Source organism: Ciconia boyciana, chromosome 3 (genome assembly GCF_034638445.1).
Source record: "Ciconia boyciana chromosome 3, ASM3463844v1, whole genome shotgun sequence".
In the NCBI taxonomy this organism is placed as follows: Eukaryota; Metazoa; Chordata; class Aves; order Ciconiiformes; family Ciconiidae; genus Ciconia; species Ciconia boyciana.
The window spans coordinates 123,937,045-123,961,214 of record NC_132936.1 but is presented as its reverse complement, the minus strand read 5'-3'; the positions used below and the strand labels follow the sequence as shown (position 1 = coordinate 123,961,214).

Below are 24,170 nucleotides of genomic sequence, written 5' to 3'. Positions count from 1 at the left end.
AAGGAACGCGCCGCCGCCTCTAGAACGAGCCGCGCGGGGTCCTCGGGAGGTTTCCCGCCCAGCGGGGCGGGGCGGGGCTCCCGGGGCGGCGCTGCGCCAATGGCGCGGCTGGGCCCGCCCCGCGCCGCCGCCGCCGCCGCCGCTGGGGGGCGGAGGGGCGTGGCCGGTGGAACGTTAAGGCGGGCGGCGGCGTCCCCTCGTCCTCTGTCGTCCCCGAGGCTGGGGCGGCTGGTGTCCGCCTGGGCCCCCTCGGCCCGGGCCGCCTCCCCTCCACCCGCCCCTCAGGGGGAGCTGGGGCACGGAGGTGCTGGCTCTGGAGAGCAGAGGAGCGCAGGGGTACGTGGGTTTCTTCACCTGTGAAGCAGCTGGTGAAAGGGTCCCGCTGGCAAAGCGGGCTCTCCGAGGGAAGGTGTTTTCTGAGGATGTCTGGTGTTATGAGGAGGGATAACTTCCCTTGCGTTATGACTGTGAAATCACTCTGTTGGCCTTATCTGTCACTGCACAGCCCGTGTGGAATTCAGCTGCACAACTACGTTAGAAACATTTGACAGGCAACTCTTAGAAAGCAATTAATATTGGTGCCACATAAAGCACTAGCGGTGGACGGGAGTATAGCTGTGACTTGTCCTCTCTGGTCCGGCCCAGGGCTAGGGAGGCCTGGTCTTTTGCCTCTATTTGTCCTGCTGTGGCATCTTGCAGTTTTTTTCCTGCTAAGACCAAGACCTGCTATGCCATGCCACCTTTAAGTAGGTTTTGAGCACCTGTTTTCTTACATTTTGCAGAACCTGTTACCAAAAAGGATTTTAAGCAGCCCCTTTATTGCAAGTGAAGTTAAACAGACTTGAATAACAGGAAAAGAACAGAAACAATGTGTATTTTCTTGTAACACCCTGATCTGATCTTCCCATGTGTCTGAGGGACTCTCACTTCAGCTGCTACCACCATTGTAAAAAGGTAGGCTTTATTATCAATAAAAATAATGCTAGAGTTGAAAGATAGCTTATACCTCTTAGGATGATCTTGCCTCAACTACTGTATTGATATAAGAAGCTGGTGTACACTTGTCTTTTTTGGGATTTCTGAATAGCTATTTAAATTATTTTCTTCACCTTGAACAGAATACAAACATAATACAGTTTAGATGCAAAGCACATACTTGAATCCACAAAGTAAATTAATTTTGTACTGTGTTCAAAGTAAGACACAGCAGCTCAAAAGAACTCTGACTGAAAAAAAAGCCCAAGTAATATCTAAACCATATAATTTTTGTGGCATATCTCTTTCTGACTGGATGTGAAAAGTCAGGATTTATAATATGGCAGTGCCAGTAAAGTGCTCCTGTGTAGAGACAGTTACACAAGAAATGTGTCCCTGCACTAGTAAGGTGCTGCTGATGTGAGACAGTACATTGTAAGAAACAGGCAAAGGATGTGAGCTCTTGAGCTTGTTTTCCATTTCCAAGTACCTGCATCTATATCAGGAGCTCATTGCAAGTGAAACGTGTCCTCATGGTGAGCAATTTTCTACTGCCGGCAACAGCTTCGTATGGTGATACATAAAAATCAAGCATTTGGACAGTTCTGTTGTCAGAAAAAAATAGGAAAAAAGACTCTGTAGTGACATGATTTCATCATTTCTCAACCATTTTTAACAGTTGCTTTTGAATTTTTTTCGCTGGATTTATGCACCATTGAAACATAGATAACTGCTCTTTGTCTGTTGGAGACTGTTTATAGAGAGAAGGTTTTGGAACTGACTGGTCTTTGCCTTTTTATATTCAATTTTTAACAGGCAAAGAAGAAAACAGTTTTAAGTATAAAGGTAGAGATACATCCAGGTCATAGACAGGGGGAAGATCTACTAGTGAGACTCTTGACCTGGGTTTATATCACCTTCAAAATCATCAGAAACACATCCTAAATGACCAAGATCATTGTGGTCTCTGACCCTTATCTTAAAGTACATCAAGCAGCGATGGCAACAGTACTAAATCCTGGACATTTAACGCTAATGCAATGTTAAAAGCTAGAATTGGTAGAGAGCCAAGCTTTTAAAAGAGCTATTGAGGTATGTTTAGGTGGTTGTAGCTGGCCACCTCCTTGTCGCCTCAGGTTAGGGATCATTTAGAGTTTGTTGTGGTATCACAAGAGGTTCCTGGTTTCTTCTGGATGTATATAAGTGGTATAGCTACATTTAAGGGTATTGTGTAAATTGGGGCAGTGGCAGATGTTGCTTCTCTGGTGCTGAACTGGGCTTTGGGTTTGGTTATGCCAGAGTGTGGCACAAAGGACCTTGTTTTCTGGCAGGAAAACACAGATCATGTGCTATTACCATCAGTGAGCACGTGCTGCTCAATGCTGCACTTGGGTTAGGAGCAAGGTTTTTTCAAGATTTTGAAGGAAATGAAGGTTAGAACTGATGCTGTCGCAGCCACCTTGTTACACAGAGCTCTGCGTCTGGCAAAAACAGCCCCTCTAGTGTTAAGAATCATTTGGGGTTGGAGTTTGTTCCATTGCTGGGTGGAGAGCCTGGATTTTTACTTGGTACGTAACAAGCTGCTGAGCTAAGTTTAGGGCTGTTGTGGTTAGCAGCTACCTTCTTCCTAATAATTTTGGTCTGGCAGGGTTGCTTCTCCAGAGCTGGGCTTCAGGGCAGAGTTACGATTAAGGGTTTTGTAAGCGTTAGTCTGTGCGATCAGGTTTGCACTGGATGTCAGAGGAGTTGTCTGGCTAATTTAAAGGTTGTCATCCACTGCCGCCTCATTCCGTGTCCAATAGAAACTCCTTGGGTAGGGTTTGGTTTGATCTTAGGTCATTGCAGGTTTTAAGGTGTCACTGGGTGGAGACTGACCCGGAGCATGCGTTGTGTTTTATTACTTGTTTCATGTCTGCTACCTGTAATTTAGATGAGCAGATCCATAGGGCTATCAAGCTGTTGAGTTTTGTTCAGGGCTTTGGCTACTACTCAGTTTTTTGCTTCATTCTGTGTGAAACAAAGATTATTTTTTTCTTTTTACTAGTGCTTATTTAGGACAGCCTTATGGTTAGGCTTCCTCCTGCAACGTGCCGTTGACCTGCATGTCAGTGTTTAATGTTGATCCAGGCAGAGGGTTGTGGAGAGACATTTCTTAGGTATTCATAATTTGGTGTTGCTTGTGGGAGAGTTATCTGAGATGGCTTAACATCAATCAGACTTGCTGTTGAAGTTCAACTTCATGTCAGGGTAAAGGTTCAGGTTTCAGACAGCAGACCCAAAGGACCAAATTTGTTGTTAGGTCATGTTTAGAGCCAGCACTCACAGAAGCCTTCCAGGCTTGTTTTAGAGCTGAGATTAGACTTGGAGTTGCCTGCACATTATATTGTTTTTCTTACCCTCTTATCATCATTTTTGGCTGTTCTGACCTTTTCCAGCGTTTCCAAGGAGCAGTGAGACAATAACAAATCATACAGAAAACACCCACGCACGTGATCCTAGGGGTTGTAACGTTTTTTTTTAGCTTAGTTTCTTGAAAAAATTAGATTTGTGTGCTTAGTACTCTGTCTGTCAAATAGGACTTGGACCTATAGCCAATTTTGACTAAATGTAGAAACTCTGAGTTTTCTGGCTTTCTGCAAATAAGCAGCTGCACAGAGAAGAGAGATTTTTAGTTAAAGGCACACTGAGGTGTGCTGGTTTTGGCTGGGATAGAGTGCCAAAACCAGCACGTGAGGACAGAGCTCAGTCCTTCTGAGATGTTCATCGGTGGCACAATGTTTCTATGGCTTTCAAAGCTTTATTTTACTCAGGCAGAGGCAATGACCCGCTATCAACATGAAACTTTTTTGATAGTCACTGTTGTATAAGGTGCTTGTGATTCTGGGCAGATCACGTCACCTCTCTGTCTCTTGATTTTTCTTCCCCAACTGTTTCTACTCTGGTGCTAGTTCTACTGCAATATGAACAACATGAACAACCTTCACAGCATAAATATAGTCAGTGGACACCTAATCATGTGATTAGGACAAAATGGGGCTTCTGGGAATATTTCTGTCCTTTTCACAAGGTGAAAAATGCCTGGGATGTGTATCTTCACTACTTACTGCACTTATGTCAGGTTGGATGTGAACGTTAGTCTCGTGTAGGGTCTTTTTTTCTTTTTTCTGGAGATAACTTGCTGAGTATTCTCAAGTCAGTAGCGATGACAGCATAACGAATGATTGCCAAAGAGAAGGTGACATCATTTCACCTAATGGCCTTAGATAAGTTATTATGTACCATTGCTTAATCATGCTGTGATAAGAGCGAGTAGCTTCTAAACATTTAATAAATGCAATACTCATGCCTTCCCTGCACAAAATATTTTGCACAGCAAGTAGATTTTTGTTTTTCAAAGAAGAAGAAAGTCTCTACCTAGTGCTGAGTGTGTGGTTTTTTTCTCTTTTATCTGAAGTTTCATCCCAGAAGTTATTGCTCTTCGTGTCTGAGCGCTGTGCCCTGGTTAGAGCCCTCCAGGAGCTGCCAGCCCTGTGCCTGCCTGCATGGCAGGGATAGCTGCATCGCTGCTTCCACCTTCTGGAGGAGACAGTGCACAAGGGATCCTGGGTTTTATGGATTTTTCGTGGGATTCTTTTACTTGATTTCTTTTGATTTTCGTTGGTTCTCTCCTGCTCTGGGTGTATCCAATGGACTATGTATTGTGAAGACTTTTTGTCCCTTTTCTCACACTCCCTCCATTTCTCGTTAGTATTTTCTGAGGTTTTTTTCTCCCTTATGTTCCTTTAAAAAAATATAATCTGGGAGTCATGGTAAACAGTTGAAAAGGCTGCTCACCCATTAAAGGAGGTTGCAAAAATGAGGATATATACTGTGTAAGTATGTTGGGAAATAAACAAAGTGCCATACAGGTATTATCTTCTTACATATACTAGTAGGTAATATCATCCAGCACTGAAGTGCGAGGATTAGGTAGCAGCACAAAATACAATGCTGCACTGTGGTTTGGAAGAGAAGAAAAATACCCTATTTATGGTGATTTTAATCTGCTAAGACACTAAGGTAGATATTGCTAATCCTGTGAAGAATTTGCTATAAGGGATTCCTATGGATTCAGACCTTTTTTTTGAAGACTGTACTTTAAAGGTAGCGACATTGTCAAAGTACTCTTAAAAACATGTTGTGGCATGGGAAATGTCAGCTTGAAGTTATGGGTTGGTCAACTCTAGCAGTGAAAATGGAGATGATTTATTTCGTGCTTTCTTGGCAGTCCCTGACTCCTCAGAGCTGCTATAGCTGGGGCATGCAAAAACCTACATTTTGTATACGGGTGGATCAATTGTATGTATCAGTGGGCCCAGAGCACTGATCTGCTCGTGTCTCGAGTAACCAGATGCTGCAGAGACACTGTGTCTGGCTGGACATATTGCATAGGTACTACGGAATGGCTCTGTGCGTGGCCCGACTGTCTGCCCAGGGCTCTACAAAATCCATGAGCATCAGCTGACTCGATCAGTGTTTTCTGAAGCAGATAAGAGTTGCTTAGAAGATCCCCATCCAATTATTGTAATATTCCACAGTAATATTAAATGCAAAATGACATTCAAGATATCAGATAACGTAAACATACTTAACTGTTACTGATCTTTATGTGTGCTGAATCAAAAAGCCAAGCAATTCTTGCCTTTTTTTTTTCTGTAAGTGCAAAGAATGTGATCTGATCTCTGTTTCCAAAATCTTCAATATTTAAAAAATCTTATTGCACTTGTAGACTGATTTACCAGTTTTGGTTTTCTCAGACAGTCATCCCCTCCTTGCTCTTCAGTTTCATTTACATTTTTCCTTCCTATTGTCAAGTTGGCAGAGAACCTCCAGGTCATAAGGCTACAAAAAGTATTAGAGACAGGGACAGATAAGCTGCTGAGTAGCAGTCTATGGGACTGGGACTGTTGCTACTGTTAATTCTTAGGGGGATTAGTACCTGGGGAGATGATTCCACCCTCTCCCTCTAGATGACAGCAGAACACCAGTCTTGCTGGGAGGGATTGTTTCCTGAATGTATTTCAAAAGAATATTGTTATTTGTTGTCCTGCTCGGTAACTTTTTAAAGAGGTTGGAATTACTGTTGTAATATATTGCCCTGCTTCAGAACAAACTCTGCATACTTTGGACAGCTGATAAAAAGAAAAAGCACCGGGAGTTTAAACATGTTCTTTTATGAATATCTGTTTCCGCAAACATGAAACATGTTCACACCTGCAATAGGTATCTCTGTATTTCACAGGTAAAGTGCGAATTGGATGCTTCTGGACAAGCAAGATCCTGAACCCTCAGAGGCATCCTCATTTCTAACACCACATGAATGCGTTTTTCTGGAGACCACTGCAGAGGAGTACGTCTGTGCCAGTGCAGTGCTTGATGAATGATCATGGTGGTTTGATTTTGCATCCTTCCACGAAGAGGCTGATAAAGCCAGTGGTGTGATGGGCTGCATCACAGCCTTGGGCTGCATTGTCTCCCAGCTGGCCCGTTAAATGCCTCTCAAGCCTGTGGCCAGGGACAACTCTCAAAAGCACCTTCTGTCACCCAGGCAGATCAGGGTAAAGCGCTTTGTCCTGTTGCTCAGGGCTTTCCTGCCCACCCGCTTCTGCCACCCAGGACAGGGCTCTTGGTAACTGCTTCTCTACATGGTGTTTGTTGCACCAAAGACGAGGTGGTCTATTCCCTTGCAGCCAGCAAGGCTTTTGCCTGGGTGGGTTCTGGCCCTTGGAGAGCTGCTGTTTTTTTCTGTATGGAGGCCTTTTCAGGGATCAGCTTTTTTCCCCAGAGTGTTTCTGCTTCCTGGGAGACTCCATGAGACTCAGTGACTGATTTTCAAATGCTGAGCTAGAAAATGGAGCAGCATGCACCTCTGCCATGACACCCAGGGGATGCACCCACATGCACTGTTGGCTATTTTGGACTTTCTTTGCTTGAACTTGGTCCTGTGGAAAGAAGAAAAACATTGACAAGCGAACAGAGAAGGTTCTTAGGAATGCAGATAACAATTTCTTCTTAGGAAGAAAAGCCAGAAAAAAAATTACACAACCTCTTCAAAAAACATATTAAAATGCTCTCTGCGCTTCCCCAAGTGATCTTCCTCTCACAGAGAAACAGGACAAGTTGAACTATGAAACAGTAAGTGGATTATTAGTTATATTTTTCTAATGGGTTGGCTTTTGTTAGCTTTTAAAATTGTTTCAGAGATGTTTGGGTATCCCAGTCATGCTGCCAAAGGTTTACGTCTTTGGAGTTGGAGGTACAAACAGGATTTGCTATTGGGTGCAAACAGGAAGAGGAGGAGGAACAACCAGGCGGAGCAGAGCTGGGCAACGTCTTAACATGGCTTTAGGCGTGGGTGGGAAAGTTTCCGTTTAGCTCCTTGGTTGTGCTCCCTCACTGCCCCAGTCCCAAGCAGCACTGTGAGAGCTGGCTCTGCTGCTTGAGTCGATCCACAGTAGTGAAAATACAGGAAGCATCCAAACTGGTTATTAGTTGTGTTTACAAGAATGACAGCTCTGGGTTTTGAGGTTGGGGAATGGGGACAACATTAATTTTTTTCTGCAGTTATACTTGGATTATGTAGAAGCCAGAAAATAGGCTTCAAGATAACATTGCCCTATTGATAAAAATATTGCTTGCTTTTTAGGGTTTACTTTCTAAATTGGTAGGTGCAACTACAATAAAAAATCTAGAGGGGATAATGTGGTGATTCAGTTTTTCTAGAAGTATACATTGGTTTTAAGAACTAGCAATAGGCAGTGCTTTCAAAGAAAGGTTTTATACTTGAATACTTACTTTGAAAATATTGTGACTTACTCAAATGAAAGTTGCTCTTTTGAATAATTGTCATTTTACCTGTTCTTGGGATGCAGCAGCTATTTACAAGACACACGAGTTCTGGGTGGGAATACAGGGGAGGGCTTTCTAATCCAAGCTGGAATTTTTGAGGGATGGCAGAATAAAGCTTTCATAACTTGAAAATTATTTCAGAGTGTATATATATGATATATCCAAGGAAGAGTGTTGTAGCTTAGCACAAATATCAGGAAAAAGTGAAGTAAGAGAAGCACTGATTCAAATAGAGAAAAAAGACAACAGACTAAAGTTGGTCATTACTAAAATAAACTCTGGTGAAACTATAAAGTGGTAGTGGGGGAAAAAAAAGAACCTCTGCACCTAAAGCAGTGATACTTACCATAGGCGTTGATAAATAAAAATCTCATGTGTCAAATCCTGCTGCGAAATCTCTTACATCTGACTTGTGAAAGGGTAGAGTGTGATCAGGCAAGAGAGAGGGCACTACCCCTGGCTGGGGGATCTGTGGTTCAGGACGGTTCATTAGCCCAGATGAAACTGGGCTGTTGAGGGTTACTTTAAGTTGGAGCAACTGGGGCACATGGGAGTGGGACTTATATATTTGTTTGGCTCCCAGGAAGGGCACTTTTAAAGAATGGGAGGCTCTGACATGTTGCCTTGGCTTGAAGGCAGTGAAGACTTGTGAAAAGTCAGGAGCAGCTGGAGTGAGAATTGGTTGGAGAAATCGGTTGTGATAAACCTGCATCTGACAGTGGGGAAAGATTCAAGAGACTGAGGTTGCGCTTCTGGGTAGTGTCAGGTTGGAGTGTCCTCTGGTCACTGACCCTCAGGGAAGTCAAATCTTACTGGCAGATCTTCTTCTGCTGAGCTTTGTGGCTTTCTAGTTAGGTGTTGCACTGATTATGAGTTGCAATGTTGTAAAGGGTAGTTAGACGTATCTCCTCAAAATCTCATTTTAAATGATGTCCTGTTGCTTTGGACTAACTCCTAGTTAAGCTGGAACAATCTTTATTTTCAGTTGCAGTATCTTTTTTTGTCCTCCTCCTCTAGAGCTAATCTTTAAGACTATATAAATTGCTATTCACAAATCTCTTATTTTGCTCCACTTTGTTTCTGTTTCTGGTAATACCAAAGACCCCAGTCAAGGTCTCTTAAGGCTATGTTGTACAAACACAAGGGAGTATATGATCTCTGCCCCAGTCTGGAATAATGAGTCAAAGACTGAAGGTTCCAGCTCATTCCAAATGAGGTTAAAGTATCATCTGCGCCTGTTCACTAGACCTTCCAGAAAACGCAGGAAAAAACAGGCCGGAAATAAATACGAAAAACTTAAGTCCAAACAAAGAAAGGTCTGAACTACCAGAATGTGGAAAAAAAAAGATTTTCCAAGTGAAAGGTGACGCCATCCTGGCTTCTCCATTTGCATGTCACTGCTGTTGTGAGTTTCAGTCATGGGGCTCAGCCAAGCTCAAGCAGCTCAGGATGGGCACGGCAGGCATTTGCAACGAGCATCTGTCCAAGGACGGTGTCATTCCCAACAACGGTGTAGGGGAAAGGACAAACCTGCAGGAAAGGGCTGCAAGCCTGTAGTGGTGAGGATGGCACGGGCCACCTTATGCACATACAAAATGAAAGCTCTTATGGCATCAGATAACACAAATTTACCACGATAAAAACATTACTTTACTATATGTTGAAAGTTTGTTCCAAAGCAACAAAATATTTAATTTCTCAGGCTAAATGTTGTAGATGGTAAAGACAACACAAAGATCTAGGTCTTTAACAAAGAACCAGAACTCAACTCTGTAGATTTTATTTCCATTAATACTGGAAGCATTAAAAAAAAAATGGACAGAACAGAGACTCTTTTACACTGTATAGCACCCTTCATTCTCTGAGATCGGGCGGATTTTACATATTGTATCTATACAGCAGCAGAAAGACGCAGCTACTGGAACATAAACCTCTGGGTCTCTGAATAGGAAGTATTTGGGACAAACACCTCCTCTTACAAAAACATCTCTTTGAATTTTAATGGCAAGCTCAAAGCTGCTGAGGAACCAGGGTTCTCAGCATCTGTTATTATTTTATAGCAGAAATTAGCATCCCAAAGTACATTTGAAAAATGTCTGCATAACTGTCTGCTGCTAGTGGATGGGATTTCAGTTTTTCAAGTCTCAGCAACACACGCATTAAATTGTTGCATTACTTGGCTCTTTGCCTCTGTATGAGGTAAATCATCAGCCTGCTAAATCTGTAGATGGGACTGAGCAATCATCTCTGCTTAAAATCAGTTGTGAAGCAAATGCTAATGTGCTCCCCCCTTCTGCGGGTTACTGCTGTACTGCAAACTCCTCACTGCCTGTAAATTGGTATTGTGGTAGCACTTGGGAGCCTCAGTTGTGGAAAACATCGTACAAAGTCAGAACAAAACAATTATCCCTGTGCTAAGGATCCTGCACTGTCCTTTTTTACAATTAGTCTTCATATTTCTTTTTCCTGATCTGAAGTTGTGCTGAGCAGTTGTAGTCACCGGAGTTATTTAATGGAGTTAGATCTGCCCAGCACCTTGCCGCTGAGCCCAAGGAGACCTTTCTCTCGCTCCTTACAGTAAGACCCTCTTTTTGGATAATACCTTTATAGGTACATTAGAAGAAATTGAAAACCCAGCTTCACTTGTGTGAGTAAAAGCAGAGTCTCTCTTGCTTAGATAGATGCATCTTGGATCATGGCTGTCAGCGGACTGTATCCATGAGAGATACTGGAGGCAGAGTATCTGCCTGGCAAGGCAGCCTCTCACTGTGTGAAATGTATGCTAGTATATTTGTAGGTGATTATAAAAACAACTTTTCAAGGTTGATCTCCAAGTTTGCTGCTACTTAGCACATGAACAAGAGTCCAAAGGCTTTTTTCTGTTTGACTACCTTCACTATTAAGTTTTTCTTTTTTTGTGTTTTTTTTCTCCCTTAGAAACATAAGGGCTATGAAGTCTGGTGTTTCATAGTTTTGCTGAAGGACATTTTGAGAGTCTCAGGAAAACATACCAAGGTGATAGAGACAGTGAGCTTTGAATGTGTAGAACAATCACCTAGAGCTAATTAGTGGTTTGTAGTTTTAACGGGTAATCAAATGCTGGGTTCTTATAAGAGACTAAGTGTGTACCATATTGCTCACTCTGAGGCTTTTTACATGCCTTACACAGACATACAGACAAAATAATTGTGGAAATGAGGAAGAGTCCGCTTGCTGCAGACAGAGCAGCAAAGACAGACTTGTAGCTGGGTTTTGTTTTAAATCTGGTGCACGAATTACCTGGAATTTCCTGACTTGCTGTCTGGCTTGACCCTGCTTTGTTCAAAGCAGTCACGCAAATGTGGTAAGTGGTGTATGGTAATAGATTATACAGAGTGTACTGCCTTGCTGTGGAATAAATATTGTCCAGGACAAACTGTCTGTCCTCATTGCCTTGGGCATGAAGCGTCAGCTCGTAGGTGTGAACAACTGAATTTGGGGCACACCAGCGTATCTGTGCAGAGCTGTCTGTAACTTCAGACACCTCTCTGAGCCTCGGTGGATCTGGAACCTCATCTTCCCTTGACATGCCAGGACATAAACATTGGGATGCACTCTGAAGTTCACTGCATGGCTTCTGAAGGTGTCTGCAAGGGTTGTAGTCACAGGAGGTGTATGCCAGTTGCACTGGGGTTTCCGTCGACTGTTCGTCGTAATCGTAGTCATCTACATAGTGTATCAGCAATCTGGTGGATGCAGGCTGTGACCGAGCATTGGTCCTTGTGGAGTTCAGCTGTGGTAGGCTCGTTTGTAGTGTACCTTCCCCAGCGTGAGTGGCAAAGGAGTGGATATAATGGTCAGTGGCATCGGGGTTTCCTGTTGCTCTAGTAGAATAATCACTAGTGGGCTGGTTCGATGTGCCTTCCTGGGGAAATGTCGCATCGGTTGTTCTGAGCTCTCTCTTTAGCTGATCTGTTTCAGTTTGGCTTGTGGAGCCATAATCCAAGGAGTGACTATAGAGCTCTTTGAGAAAACCCGGGGAGGTGGTTACAGACTCAAAGGAAGGGGGATTGCTCGTGGATTCGGAAACTGCGCCCTCCTCGTGGGAGGAACTGTTGGCCGTTGTGAGCATCTGCTCCGTCGGGTTGGCTGCCATCGTGCTCATTACATTCCTCTGAATTAGGGAGCTGGTGTAAGTGTCTTTGGTTAGCGGAACAGAGTCTGTTGTTGCTACAGTAGTGGGATCGTAACTGGTAAGGCTGAAAGCATCGTGTTTGGGAGAAGGTGTGTTTGAATCGGGCAGCACAACGCTTCTCTCAGATTGGCATTTGTTGTAGAGTTCTAGCAGTGAAAAAGATGTTGAAGGTCTGCCCCAATCTTCCTGGGATGTGTTGCAAAAAGTCTCCCAAGCCCTGCAGAGGGGACAAGTTAGAATAGACAAGGTCCACAAGAACATTACAGGCTCCTGTAAGGCTGCTTGGATTGGAATTGGCAACTTGCTGTCCAAAACCAGTCTTCATATTAAAGAAGATGTGAAACCTAGACCAAAGCTAGGTTGTCTTAACAATAGTCCTGTGCTTGGCAGATGGCTTTCCACAGCACTGGGAACTTAGCTGACTGGCTTTTTGTTTTTGTAAGGTGCAGGAATATCTTTTGCCTGAGAGGAAGCAGCCTTTGGTACAAGGACTGTGAACCTTAGCAAGAGTGTTGGGGTTCAAGGCAACTTGTCAGAAACGGTCAGACTTTAATGCCACACTAAGAGGGGAACGCATGCAGAGAGATGTAATAGGGTTCGCAAGATCCTTAAGCCAGCTGGTTTAGGCAGCTGGAACTGTGCTGACACGGGATGCGCTTTCGAATGACTAAGCTCATGTTCTTTACTCAGACATCGCATGTTTTTGTAAAGAATGCAATTGCTAAGCCAATCCTGATGAGAAACAATCTAATTTTAACAATCTACTTCTCTGCTCTTCCTGCTACGGATGACAAATCTTCTTGGTGGCCTTTCAAAAGGAAGAGAGATCATATATATGCAAAGTACTTCTTTTAACTACAGCTTATTGTAATTAGTCTGTGAAACTGTAGGAGAGCATGAAAACAATAGGTGACAAATGGTGCTATTTGCAAGGGGGGTTGTTGACTGCCTGTGCTGATGTAGGCTTTGGGAATGCAAGGGCAAGGAGGAAATAATTTGCTAAAGTTCTTGCAAAGTCTTCCAGTTCCTGCTCCCAGTGCTGGCCCATCAAGGCCACCAAGCCAGCCCATTTTTTATCTCCAGCTAATAGAGTAATATGAACCGAAATAGAGAGAAAATAAGCTATTCTCACCTTAAAGGAGAATCCACAGCTAATAACACTTTATACTGTTCTACATGTGCCCATCGCATTTGTCGACATTCAAGTATAATTCAGCCATGATTTATCCCTGAAGGGGACTTTGTTTTGCATTTCTACCTCTTGTGGGAGGGAAGAACACGCAAGGAATTTGAATAACTTAGATGGTAGTGAATGTTCGGTCCCCAAATAACTTACACATTTAAGTTGTGTCTGAAGAGCATTACTTTATCTCCTTGAACTCACTTACTTTTGCAGCACAACTTTCTTGGGCTTGGAGAGCAGCCAGGAGAGCTGGCAGTTGCATAACAGAGGATTTCCATACAAGTTGATGATGATGCTATCCGATGAATTGATATTCCAAGGATTAAAGGAACTCAGGTTACAGCTACAAGATGACAAATGCAGTAATTAGCAAGCGCTGAGCTACCTTCCAAGGGCTGGAGTGTGCTTAGCATCCTAGCATGTGTAAGACACAAAGCAATATTCCCAGTTCCCTTGGAAGCAGGCAGTTACCAACACCACCATCCTGGACTTTAAAGTCCAGGCTAATACCTGGACTTTAGTTGCACAGCATAGCTGCTGTGTGGTAAAGCATAACAAGAGCATCGTAAGGGGATAACACCTTTAGAGATGGCAGCTGGAAGGGAAAAGACCTGGCATTTTGGCAAGGGCCTTCTGTGAAAGATGATCTCCTCTCTGCAATCATGCATTCAGCTACAATTTTCTTTTATACTATACCATTTCTCTAGCTTCTTTCTCAGTTTGCTTGTAATGGCTTGACTTTCTCTATGCCGATCATCCTCTTCGTGTTAATTGCCTCTCTCTGACAGGTACTCTCACCTACTCAAGTCAAATGACTAATACAGGAAGACCTTGCTTGCCTTTATTGTTAAGCTGTCCTAGCTGCAGAAACAGTGTGATAATGGGACCTCTTTGCAGTCTGTGTGCTCAGAAGATGCTCTCTTTTGTCTATGACTTTAACTACCACACCTTTGTCTTTTAAGTTTGGATCGTGATTTTTGGCACTTTTAAGTGGTATTCCTGCAGGTATTGTAAAGTGCTGTGTAAAATTCAGTGTGGCAATCTAGTGAGGGATGGAATCCGTTGGGTTTTTTTGCTTAAATGGGTTTATTTTCCTAAAACTGGTTCCTAGAGCACAGCCAGTGCTTTAGTGTTTGTTTTCTGATATGCTTATAATCTGGGCCTATATTATAGAAATCTTTTAAGATGCTCTCCAAGTCTTTTCCTTTATGCTGACTGTTCTATGTGCAGTTTACCTACTCTTATTTTGATAAATCACTTTCAGACTTTGGTTTCCCTTAGTATTTCAACAGGTGTGTAACATACCATGTAAATCACACTGCGGTGTTACCTCTAGAATAAGGACTAAACCATTGCTTTTACTAGTGCTGAACAAGGAACTCTAATAATCTCTCACACTGAAAGTGGGAGGGACAGAATTTTTGACTGCTTCCAAGGCGCAGATTTTAGGAAACTGTCAGCATTCATCCTTTGTAGAGCAAGGAATCCTCAGTGACCTGCTTCTCTGGTGAGACATTGCCATTGTAGATGTTGGAAGCATGGTATGTGTTGCAAGTGGGCTTCAGTGGGTCTATGCTAATCTTAACAGCGCTAGACAAATTAATCCCGTGGACTGGGAGATAAGGCAGACGAGTGGGAGCACGATGGACGTGATCTCAAGCAGACAGTAACTGTGCTGTTGCTTTGAGTCTCATGCCACCCCTTTGGGCTGTATCAGCTCTTCTGCTGTATCAGGTCTACCTCGCAGGCTTTACGTGGCATATCTGAGTATAAGAGAGCGTGTTTCTCTGTAGCACGCAAGCCCATACCTCCTTCCTAAACATTTGATAACAAGCAAACTTTGCATAAAAATCACCTTTCACTTTGCATAAAAATCAGCTCCCAGGCACCATGGTGCTGAGGCAAAGGCGACATTATGTGTGGAAGAATAAAAAAGAAAACTCACTTCTCAAAGGAGAGATGGCTCAGATGAGGAGCACTGTCAAACATCTCTGTCCTCACGAAACCCAGTGAGCGGGAGTCTTGGCAGTTCAGCTCTCGGAGATCAGGCATGGACTTGAAGAAGTCAGTATCGAGGCTTCTTAATCGTGACATCTTTGTCAGGTGAAGTGATCTGAGGTTGGGCAAGTGTCTGGCCCACTCTGGTTGAACTGAAGCAGAAAAAAGATTTACACCTGTTGCCTAAATAGAGCATTCCTGTGGATTTCTGCCTAGAAAAAAGTTTTGAGTTCATAGAGACAGAAAATATCTCTGTGATCTTCTGCAGCTATTCTCTTTGGGAAAGGAATAGAACAAAAATCAATATGCCAGTGTATAAACACCCATGCAATCACATTTTTGTAATATTACCTGCAGGTCATGCTGTCATAGGACAGAGGAAAAGAAGGGAAGATAGAAGGGCAATAAAGCTGATAAGAGATATGGAATAGCTTTCCTGTTAGGTGAGATTAAATGAACAAGGATTTCTCTGCTCAGAGAAGTGGTGGGTGGGGGGAGATTAGAGAGGTCTGCAAAATCTTGACTGGTGTGAGAAAGGCAAATAACTTCTTATTTCTCCTAGCACAGGAAAAAGAGCTGAGAAGCATGAAACTCAAATAATAGGTCTTATATAAGTGCCTTTCCATCCCATGACTGAATTGTGTAACTCACTGCCACAAGAGGGATTAGGCAAATTCATGCAGGAAATTCAGTGGTGTATCTGTTAAATGTGAGTTGAGGTGAAACCTCTAGCTTGAGGAGTCCCTGGGGTCCTGGCTCTGCCCCAGGCTGAGCGCAGCTGGGCAAGGCATCTAACATCTGTCTGCCTCAGCACCTTAGTTATAAACTGAGGCTGGCAGGGGAGGCAGACAAAAGAAAAAAAAAAGCTGTAAATTGCCCAGGGCAGGGATTGTCTCCCTGTGCGGAAGTATTTGGCCCATTGCAGTTGACACAAAAAGCCTCTCTCTGTGCTACTTCAATACAGTGGTATAAAGAAGAGTGTAACTGTGGCGATAGACAAAGAAAGATTTCAGCAGTGTGTCTGGAAAGAGAAATTAACTTCCTCCTGCGTGTCCCAAAGCTAATCTCAGGGCTGACAGTGGAATTAGGATAGAGGTGGGGGACTAGAGACAAATAGTCCTGTTTGGTGGTCTCCGTTCTCTGCCCTTCCTTCAGGAGGCTGGTCTGCATGAGGGTTTCCCCCCAGCAGTTTCGTCACAGCTGGAGAGTGCCTTGCACGCTTGGACCAGCTGTTTGCAGCTTTCAGCGTGGCGTGTTCCCCCTCCACCCCAGGTATGGCCAGGATGGGAGCCATCGTCCCAGCAAGGCTTCTGCTCCCCCCAGCCTGACCAAGCCTTATGTTTACAGTGGGAAATCCAGGAACTTACTTTTCTCAAGAAAGGTCCCGCTCAGATCAAGCACGTTGATGGTGTTTCCAGGTCTGTTCGTGGCCTTACTAGGAGATGTGCTGATGGCAAAAGCAGACTCCCTAATTCCTCTGCTGTCATCCTGCCCGAGCAGTGTTGCAGAGAGGTTCAGGAACTGTAGCTGAGGGTAACAGGAAAAAGCCAGTGGCTGGATTTCAATCAGTGGATTTCCAGCCAGGGACAACCACCTCAAGTTAGGCAGGGCAGAGCTGTGGCATGATGGCACAGACGACAGCTTATTAAAGCTTAAATCCAGGGAGAGGAGACTGCTGAGGGGTTCAGATCCCCATCTAACTGCCTGGATATGGTTCTGCCTCAGCAAGAGGATGCGCAGCCGTGGGAGGTTTGCTATCTCTGTGCCGTTCACCTCTTCTAAGAGGTTGTTGCTGAGATCCAAGGTCTCCAAGGCCTCTGGAAGGCAGATGGGGAAAGCCGTCAGGCTGCTGTTGGTCAGCTGCAGGGTGATCCAGGTCCTGTTCTTCTGATCCTCACAGGACATGCTGGTGAGATTGACATTCTCCCAAGAGTCTTCCTGAGCCAGCTGGAAAAAGGTGGTGACGTCCCTGGATGCTGCAGGCTCTGCTCTGCTCACTGGGCCCGACGCTGTGTTCCCCAGCAGCAGAAAGAGGATGAGCAAGCGTGAAAACATCCTTCCCCTAAGTGGCTTGCAATTAACTTGCAAGATCTGTTTGGTTTTTGTTTCAGGGAGAGGAAAACAAAACATCAGCATTAAGAGCTAAATTAAATCCCTCCAGAAAGCTACAAGCTATTTAGAAGTGAAACGTTTGTAAGTCCTTTCCTATTGGATCCAGACAGTGGAAGTGATAATTAATGTCTCTTCTGTAATTAAGCCTAAGTAAACACAAACCCTTGGGGACAGGAGTATCATGCGATCTTAGTCTTAAGTATACCTACAGTTTTTCATGCAGAAAGCAACCAAGTGGTATCACGGTGTCTGGTTCCCAGGCCGGTACCCTCAGTACCAGTCTGGCACCCAGAACAGCAGCAACGCAGGAGGTGGGCTCCCGGTGGGCTCCCGGGTCTCTCTGCTCGGCTGCCTCTGTGCAGTACAGGGGTATGAGGGAGTGCCAGTGCTACTCCAGTATAAAGATAGCAGTTAGTACTATACTGGACAAGCTGCAGGAGAGGGATATTGCCATGTTATGGGACTTGACTTTTATACCTGATTGTGTATTGCTATCTACAGGGCTGTCCTACTGCATAGTGTCCCGTTTGGCCAGCCCACTGGGAAGAGTTATCTAACGGGATGATACCCAAGCAACAGGGCTAGGGTCAGGTGTGACCATGGCAAGGGATTTTTTTCTGTGAGGTTGTCTGTACAAAGCAAATATACGGATCCAAAGGCAGGGAGGGTTGTCAAACATTAAAGGACATAGGAGCCCAAACTGGGCTGAGCTGCAATGGGGTGGGCAGGTAACAGTGCCTTTCCTCTGTTAGGAAGGGCTTTCCTTCCCTTAGCAGAAGTTGAAACAGCAAAAGCCCAGGGCTTGCGCGGGCTCTGCCAGAGCAGTTCTGTCCCGTTCTGAGTGGCAGCCACAGTGTCTGAGTGGCAGCCCAAAGGCACTGTGAGACTTGCCCTCCTCCTTTGCTCCTGACCCGCTGGCAGTGCCCCGGAGGCTGTCTGCCAGGGGGTGGCAGGGCTGGGGCCCTGCTGCAGGTGGGTGCCTCAGGCGTGGTATGCACTCCAGCTGCTGGGGAAAGGAGGTGCTGAGCACGCAGCTCCTGAACCACATTTCAGTCAAAGTGGTCAGAAACAGAGAGTGTGCTCCTGGATCAGGGCCCCAAAGGCCCGGGTACGAAGCAGAATGTTATTCAGTTTTACAGTTCCCTCTGTGCTCCTTCCTCGTCCCACCCCAGCTTTGTCTTTGCCATAAAAAAAAAATTTAAAAAAAGAAAGAAAACGTCTTAAATGACTTGTCCAAGGTTGCGCAGGTAATCTGTGTCAGAGGAGGGAATTAACCACAGTCCAAAACTAGTGCTTTTCTTACTGAGCTGTCTTTTGCACTGCCAGGCATCATAATGATCATTACTCATCCAAAAATATATTACACTGTAATATATGTGTATTACACTGTAATATATGTCACCCCCATGTGTATAAATTACACAAGGGGGTGACTGAACCCCCTTCTAGGATGAAATATCTCAGAATTACTCCAAACCTTAACAGCTACTTGCTGTTCCCTGAATGGTGCCAGGTCTTGCCCAGACTGTTGCTTGCCATCCCAGCAAATCTGTTGATGCGTGGGTTGTGCAGATCTGTTGCTTGCCATCCCAGCAAATTAGTATAATTGGGTTGCCTGTGCCCTTTTTGTCATCTGGAACCGGGCAAGAGCTGAGCAGCCTCAGGGCTTCCCGGTCACCGGAGCTGCTGGATTCCCAGCACATGGTAGGGAGAGGATGGGAGGAATTGGACTGCTGGATCCCGTTCTTAGATTTAATCTTAATCCCTGGCTCGAAACCGCATCCGCTTGCACATACCTGCCCCGAAGTCCTGATGCCTCGTGCCTCCGCTCTGTGTGGCTCCGATTGCCTGGCCTTGATTTTATGCACTTCGGTGACTCAGCCGAGAGCGTGAAATGCCTCTTTGCTGTTCCCAGCTTTCCCTGCTCGCGGCTCTGCCCACAAAGGCAGGCGAGGTTTGTTCCAGGCTCGCTCCCCCGCATCCAGCTTTCCCCTGCCTGGGGAGGGGGTGGCTCCGGGCAGCTTTCGCCGCTCCCTTGGCCCTAGCAGGAGGTGGGTGGGAGGGAGGGCTCTTTTTCCCAACACTCAGGCAGGGCTACTCCGACTGTCTTTGTCTAAGTAGAGGGGGGTAGAGGGAAAAGATCAGTGCCTGTAGTCCCAGCTCGCACGTCTTCCACTGACAGGGGGGAAGGGAGAGGAATTACTGTGTTTCTTTGCTGACAGGTCATGATGATGTAAAGCTAAGGCTCTGTCTGCTGACACGGGCTTTGGTCGCTCTCTAGGTGCCAGTAAAAGGCTTCAAGTGTTTTTATTTCTCTCTAAGACTCTTGCACTTGGGAGTAAATCCTGGAAATGTTCACGCAGGACAAATGACTTTTCTAAGGAGGCCCTTGGGAAATGTCAAAAGCGAAGCTCTCACCTGCCGCTCCTGCAGAGGCAAATTGTCTCGGCCGATGGAGAGGGCCTGCGGCATCTCACGCCGCGCGTGACAGACTTGGGAGGCCTCTCCTGGTCCTGCTGTGCGTGGGTTGTGTTCTCCATTCTGCATCTGCTGTACCGCGTGGCTTGGCAGAATTCCCATTCAGCTCTTTCTCTCATCCTTTGCTGGATAAGTAAGACTGACAATGTAAAACATCTTCTACCAAGGGACCTGCCCTGAGCTGGGTTTCTCAGCATTCCCACCATTCGCATAATAATTAGGCTGGTCAAGGGCTGAGAATAAAGCCAGGAACTGGAAAGGGATGAATTGACAGAGGTTGTTCCAAAGTAAAAGCAGAAGGGTGGTTGTTCAGTTGCTACTGTAAGGCAATTAATGATTAAAATTTCCAGGGAGAACAGTAGTCAGTGCTTTCCATTTGTCAGGACAACAAAACAGATCCATGACATGAAGGCAACACAGACCTGTATGCTTTGGTGCTAAAGTGAAGATAAAGGTCTTGCTTTCCCAAAAACCTTGAGTCTGCATGTACACAGACCTTATCTATTGACCGTGTCATTCATTATCTGTGTGGGGAGAGAGCCTTGAAAAACACCAGAACATCCACAGAATAAGATACCGTCTTTTAGTAGGGCTCTCTGGAGCCATTGCGGTTCCCTTGGAGGCTGGGTGAGATGTACATACTGTTCCCCGTGTGGAATGGCTCTAAGGTAAGACAAATAGTTTCCTAAATGGGGGGCTAATCCCACAGTTTAACCCTGGTGGAGCAGCTCACAGGCCTGCGCTTAGGGCAGCGTGCAGGCCAGGCACGTGCACACTGACAGGTACCTTCAGAGATCTGCACTCTCTTAGGTTCAAAGGGCAAATTGGAGCAGGTTAAAAAAATCTGAAGAATTTGGTATAATAGGAGGGAAGTCCAGCCCCTGCCAGGCCGGTGGAAACCCTGCCTTCCCTTTGGTTTTGCAGACCTGCTGCAAAGCTCCTCTTCGAGAGAAGCTGGGGAGCAGGGGGTGGCCTTGGCTATTAAGTCCCCCCGTGTTGTGTTTGCTGCCGTTAGCTCAGTATTTACAGACAGTGAATTTTCATTGGTTATTGCATCATTTTTAATCTCTTAAAAAACTACTCCATGAAACCTGGAGAGTCAAATGCTGCCTTACTTTTAATGTGTTCAACCTTACTGACTTCGTTTCGGAGACTGAGACAAGCAGCCTTGTAAGACTGGAAAAGCAGCCCAGCCGTGAGGTAGCAAGTGGGCCACTCATTTCAGTGAAGGTGGAAGGGAAGTGGAGTCTTTGCCCAGAGGCGCTTGATTTCCGAGTGATGCAGAGAACCTCTTGCAAGAAGCAAAGCACCCTTGGAAAACGAGCTTTTGTTATTTTTATTTTCCACCTTTGTTTCTGCTTTTTGGATGCCCAGTTTTTGAGGCAGGCATTGTATTTTCCCCAGCTCTTTGCCTAGCTGCAAACTCTAATCATCTGGAATATTACTACTATGGTACTACGTCTCAAACAGCTGCCCGGTTATTGGTGAGGGTTTCCCAGGGCAGACAGCAGCCCTCTCTCACCAGTTTCTTTGAAACCATCTGGTAGCAGCAGGCAGAGATTTCCCCTTCGTGAGTCACTTTGGCCTGTTCTCATGTTGCTGTGTTTCTTCAGGTTATTCTTCTGCTTTTTCTACTTTTCTAAGAGTTTCAGTGGCAACCTGGGGGCTCGTTTAGTAAAGGCAGGCATTTTTGTCAGCCTTTTCACGTGGATGATGCACAAAGAGCTGAACCAGATGCCCCCTCCCCGGGGCTTATTTAGTGCTGCACAAAACACCTCTGCCTGAAGGAATGCTAGGGATGAGCCCTGCATTCCTTAGTGACACCCAGATAAGCAGAAGCACCAGGAGAGCAGGAGAAGGCGAGGATGGTACCAGGCTGTAAAGTTTAAGAGATGAATGTTTCTCACTGGCCGTGATCCAAGTGATGGTTAAGAATGAAACTATCCTGAAAAAATCCGGAGAACGGCTTTTAAGGCCAACAAAAGAAGAATTTTGCAGGTCAGTTCACAGAGCAACCACAAGCAAGACATTTTCCTACAGAGAACAGGGAGAGAATGAAAGGACATGATTATTCAGCCTGAGGTTGCAGAAAACTCTGGGGGGGTGTGTGTTGTCTGCTGCAGTAACGCATGCTGAAGGCAGCGGTGAAATCCCCTACAGAATTTATTGTGAGTAAGAACAGACAGCAGCCATCTGACATCGGTAGTGTTTTACCCTGACCTGACTTTGGTTTAATTATGCACGATGTACAGAATAGGGTTGCAGCTGAGCCAAGGTATTAGTTTCTTAAAGGTTTTTGTTTTCATCTAAACAACATTCCTGTCCAGGATTTTGCCTCTGCATTGCGAAATTTCAGGGCAGACGCCCTTGTCCTGCTTTTACTCTCTCTGCAAAACATCTCATGCATCTGGCACCGTGCAATTAGTAACTCGGTTACTATAGACCGCTGAGCCTGTGGTCTTTATGTATAAATCAGGTGGTACAAACAAGCGAAAGCCAAGTCTAATCAGGTTATTGGATGAGTAAAGGGAGGGTGCGGTACCCCATGTGCATTAAGGGGAACGTCTGGAGTTTGGCTGGGACATGTTCAGTGACATGGGGATGGAAAATGACTCGGTGCTGTGGCTGGCCCCGAGCTGGGCTGGTGCAGGTGCCAGGCAGAGCAGGGTGGTGCAGGCCTCCTCTCAGGAGCTGCCAACCGTATCCAGCCTGGAATTATGGAGGTGCAGGAGTGCGCTGGGTTGTGCCTTCCCACTCCGACCTCTTCAGGGGCTGCTTGTAGGAAGCGGAGCTACAGTCACTGCCCCCACGCAGCGCTGAAGGCAGCTGGATAAAACAGATGCCCTTCCTAAGTGTTCCTTACCTGTCAGGGAAAAGCCTTGCAAGGTGAGTGGGGCAAGGAGAAAGATAGCTGATGAGCTAAAGAAATACGGAGACAGGACAGCAGCAAGGGATCATTCCCTTAAAGCTAAAATGATAAGGGTGGGTCTTACAGCCAGCCTGGATGAGCTGGCAGAGCTCCTCCTTGCAGAGCAGCAGGAAGTTTATACTCGAAAGGCAGTGACACATGGAGTGAGACTGAGGGAGGGGCAGGAAAGAAAATGGAAATATTTGATAATTTCTCTGAAATCCCAGCGCAGACAACTTGGACTGCAAGCAGGCATGTTTGCTTAGCAGTCAGATGAGCCGTACACTCTGCTAATGAGAACTACATTCAAAGTTCCCGTATCTGCATTCATGTGTTCGGATCATTTAGACAACAGGTGGCAACTACAAGGCTTCCCTGCAACAGTCGTGTGACAAGCTCTGCTCCGAGAGTGGCAAGCACGGGGCTGTGCTGCCCGATGAACAATTTAAGGGAGTCTGTCATTGCCAAATGAGGGGTTCCAATGCAGGCACGGGCACAATCCTGACTGTAACTCAGTAGCCAAAAAAGTGGAGGCTGAGTCTGGAAGAGGGCTGCCTGTGGAAGAAGTGCTGGCCCTAAGATGTGCATTCAGCTCTCCCACAGCACCCTCGGGCAGGTTTTAAATATTGCAAGTGTTTGGACTTGGACTATCTGTTATAGGTGGTTCTCACACTCTGAGGAAAATACTTGGCCCTCATCAAGCAAGTGAGAAGCAGGTAAGTCAGTCCTCTGCTGAAGGAAAACTGGATGGTCCCTCCGCCCCTGTGTAAAAAGTGCTGAGGAGAGGCAAGTACAGAGGGCTGGGAAGCAGGTTGTATCAACTCTTTATTTTGAAAAATGTAAAGCTATAGTTTGTTTAAACTGGCACAAATTGGGAGCTATTCCACTGCAGCCTACTGACAGGCACTGGAGAAAAGCAGAGGATATGACAGAAAAATCCGGGCTATCCGGTCCCAGTTAGGAACTATGCAGTGATTTCTGCAATATCTCTTGGTGATATGACAACACCTGTCTATTGTATCTAGATACGTGAAACCAGTTTTGGTTTGTCCAGCAGTTTCACGAATCCTCCTAGCTTCGTTCTCTCCTTGCTTCACTGATCACTATGCATTGCAGGGCAGAACCGAATTTCTTTCAACTCAGTGGATGTGTGTGGCTCCCTCCGGCAGGCAGAGCTGACTGCTACAGATCTGGTTCCTCAGGCACAGTATGACCGAATAATCTCTTTGTATTCTGCATTACATACATGAGTAAGATCATTTCTACAGGCACTTCAACTCCTTACTCAACTTATGAACAAGTTTAGTTTAGAGTTAGATGTCTCAGTGAAACAGAGTAACAGGGACAGAAAATGGAAAGGCCTATACTCAGAGGCCTTTTTAACAAGCAAATAATTTTAAATAGTACCTAAAGCATTTTTTTCAACCTGGAAATTAACAAAGTTCCTCAAAAGA

At 45.3% G+C, this 24,170-nt stretch overlaps 1 protein-coding gene and 1 long non-coding RNA gene across 2 annotated transcripts in view; one reads left to right on the top strand and one right to left on the bottom strand.

Annotated features, from left to right (window-relative positions):
- The first annotated feature begins 301 nt into the window (after window positions 1–301).
- The window catches only part of LOC140649781 (uncharacterized), an 83,334-nt gene continuing 59,465 nt past the window's right edge, over window positions 302–24,170 (top strand). The window contains exons 1-2 of the long non-coding RNA XR_012041755.1: window positions 302–954; window positions 6,257–7,149. This is a non-coding gene — a long non-coding RNA (uncharacterized lncRNA). The remainder of the gene's footprint in view (window positions 955–6,256; window positions 7,150–24,170) is intronic.
- On the bottom strand, window positions 9,626–19,493 carry LRRN4 (leucine rich repeat neuronal 4). The gene is made up of 5 exons (XM_072857467.1): window positions 19,127–19,493; window positions 16,586–17,309; window positions 15,166–15,370; window positions 13,426–13,563; window positions 9,626–12,254 (listed from the first exon to the last, which is right to left on the bottom strand). The coding sequence occupies exons 2-5, from the start codon at window positions 17,271–17,273 to the stop codon at window positions 10,925–10,927; spliced, it is 2,361 nt and encodes a 786-aa protein (XP_072713568.1). The 5' UTR covers window positions 17,274–17,309; window positions 19,127–19,493; the 3' UTR covers window positions 9,626–10,924.

Coding starts and splice junctions, on each gene's coding strand:
- LRRN4 (XM_072857467.1), bottom strand. CDS start 17,273: ATGTTTTCACGCTTGCTCATCCTCTTTCTGCTGCTGGGGAACACAGCG. Junction 15,371..16,585: donor CGGGACCTTTCTTGAGAAAA/GTAAGTTCCTGG, acceptor TTTCTGCTTCAG/TTCAACCAGAGTGGGCCAGA. Junction 12,255..13,425: donor AAGAAAGTTGTGCTGCAAAA/GTAAGTGAGTTC, acceptor TCCCCTCTGCAG/GGCTTGGGAGACTTTTTGCA.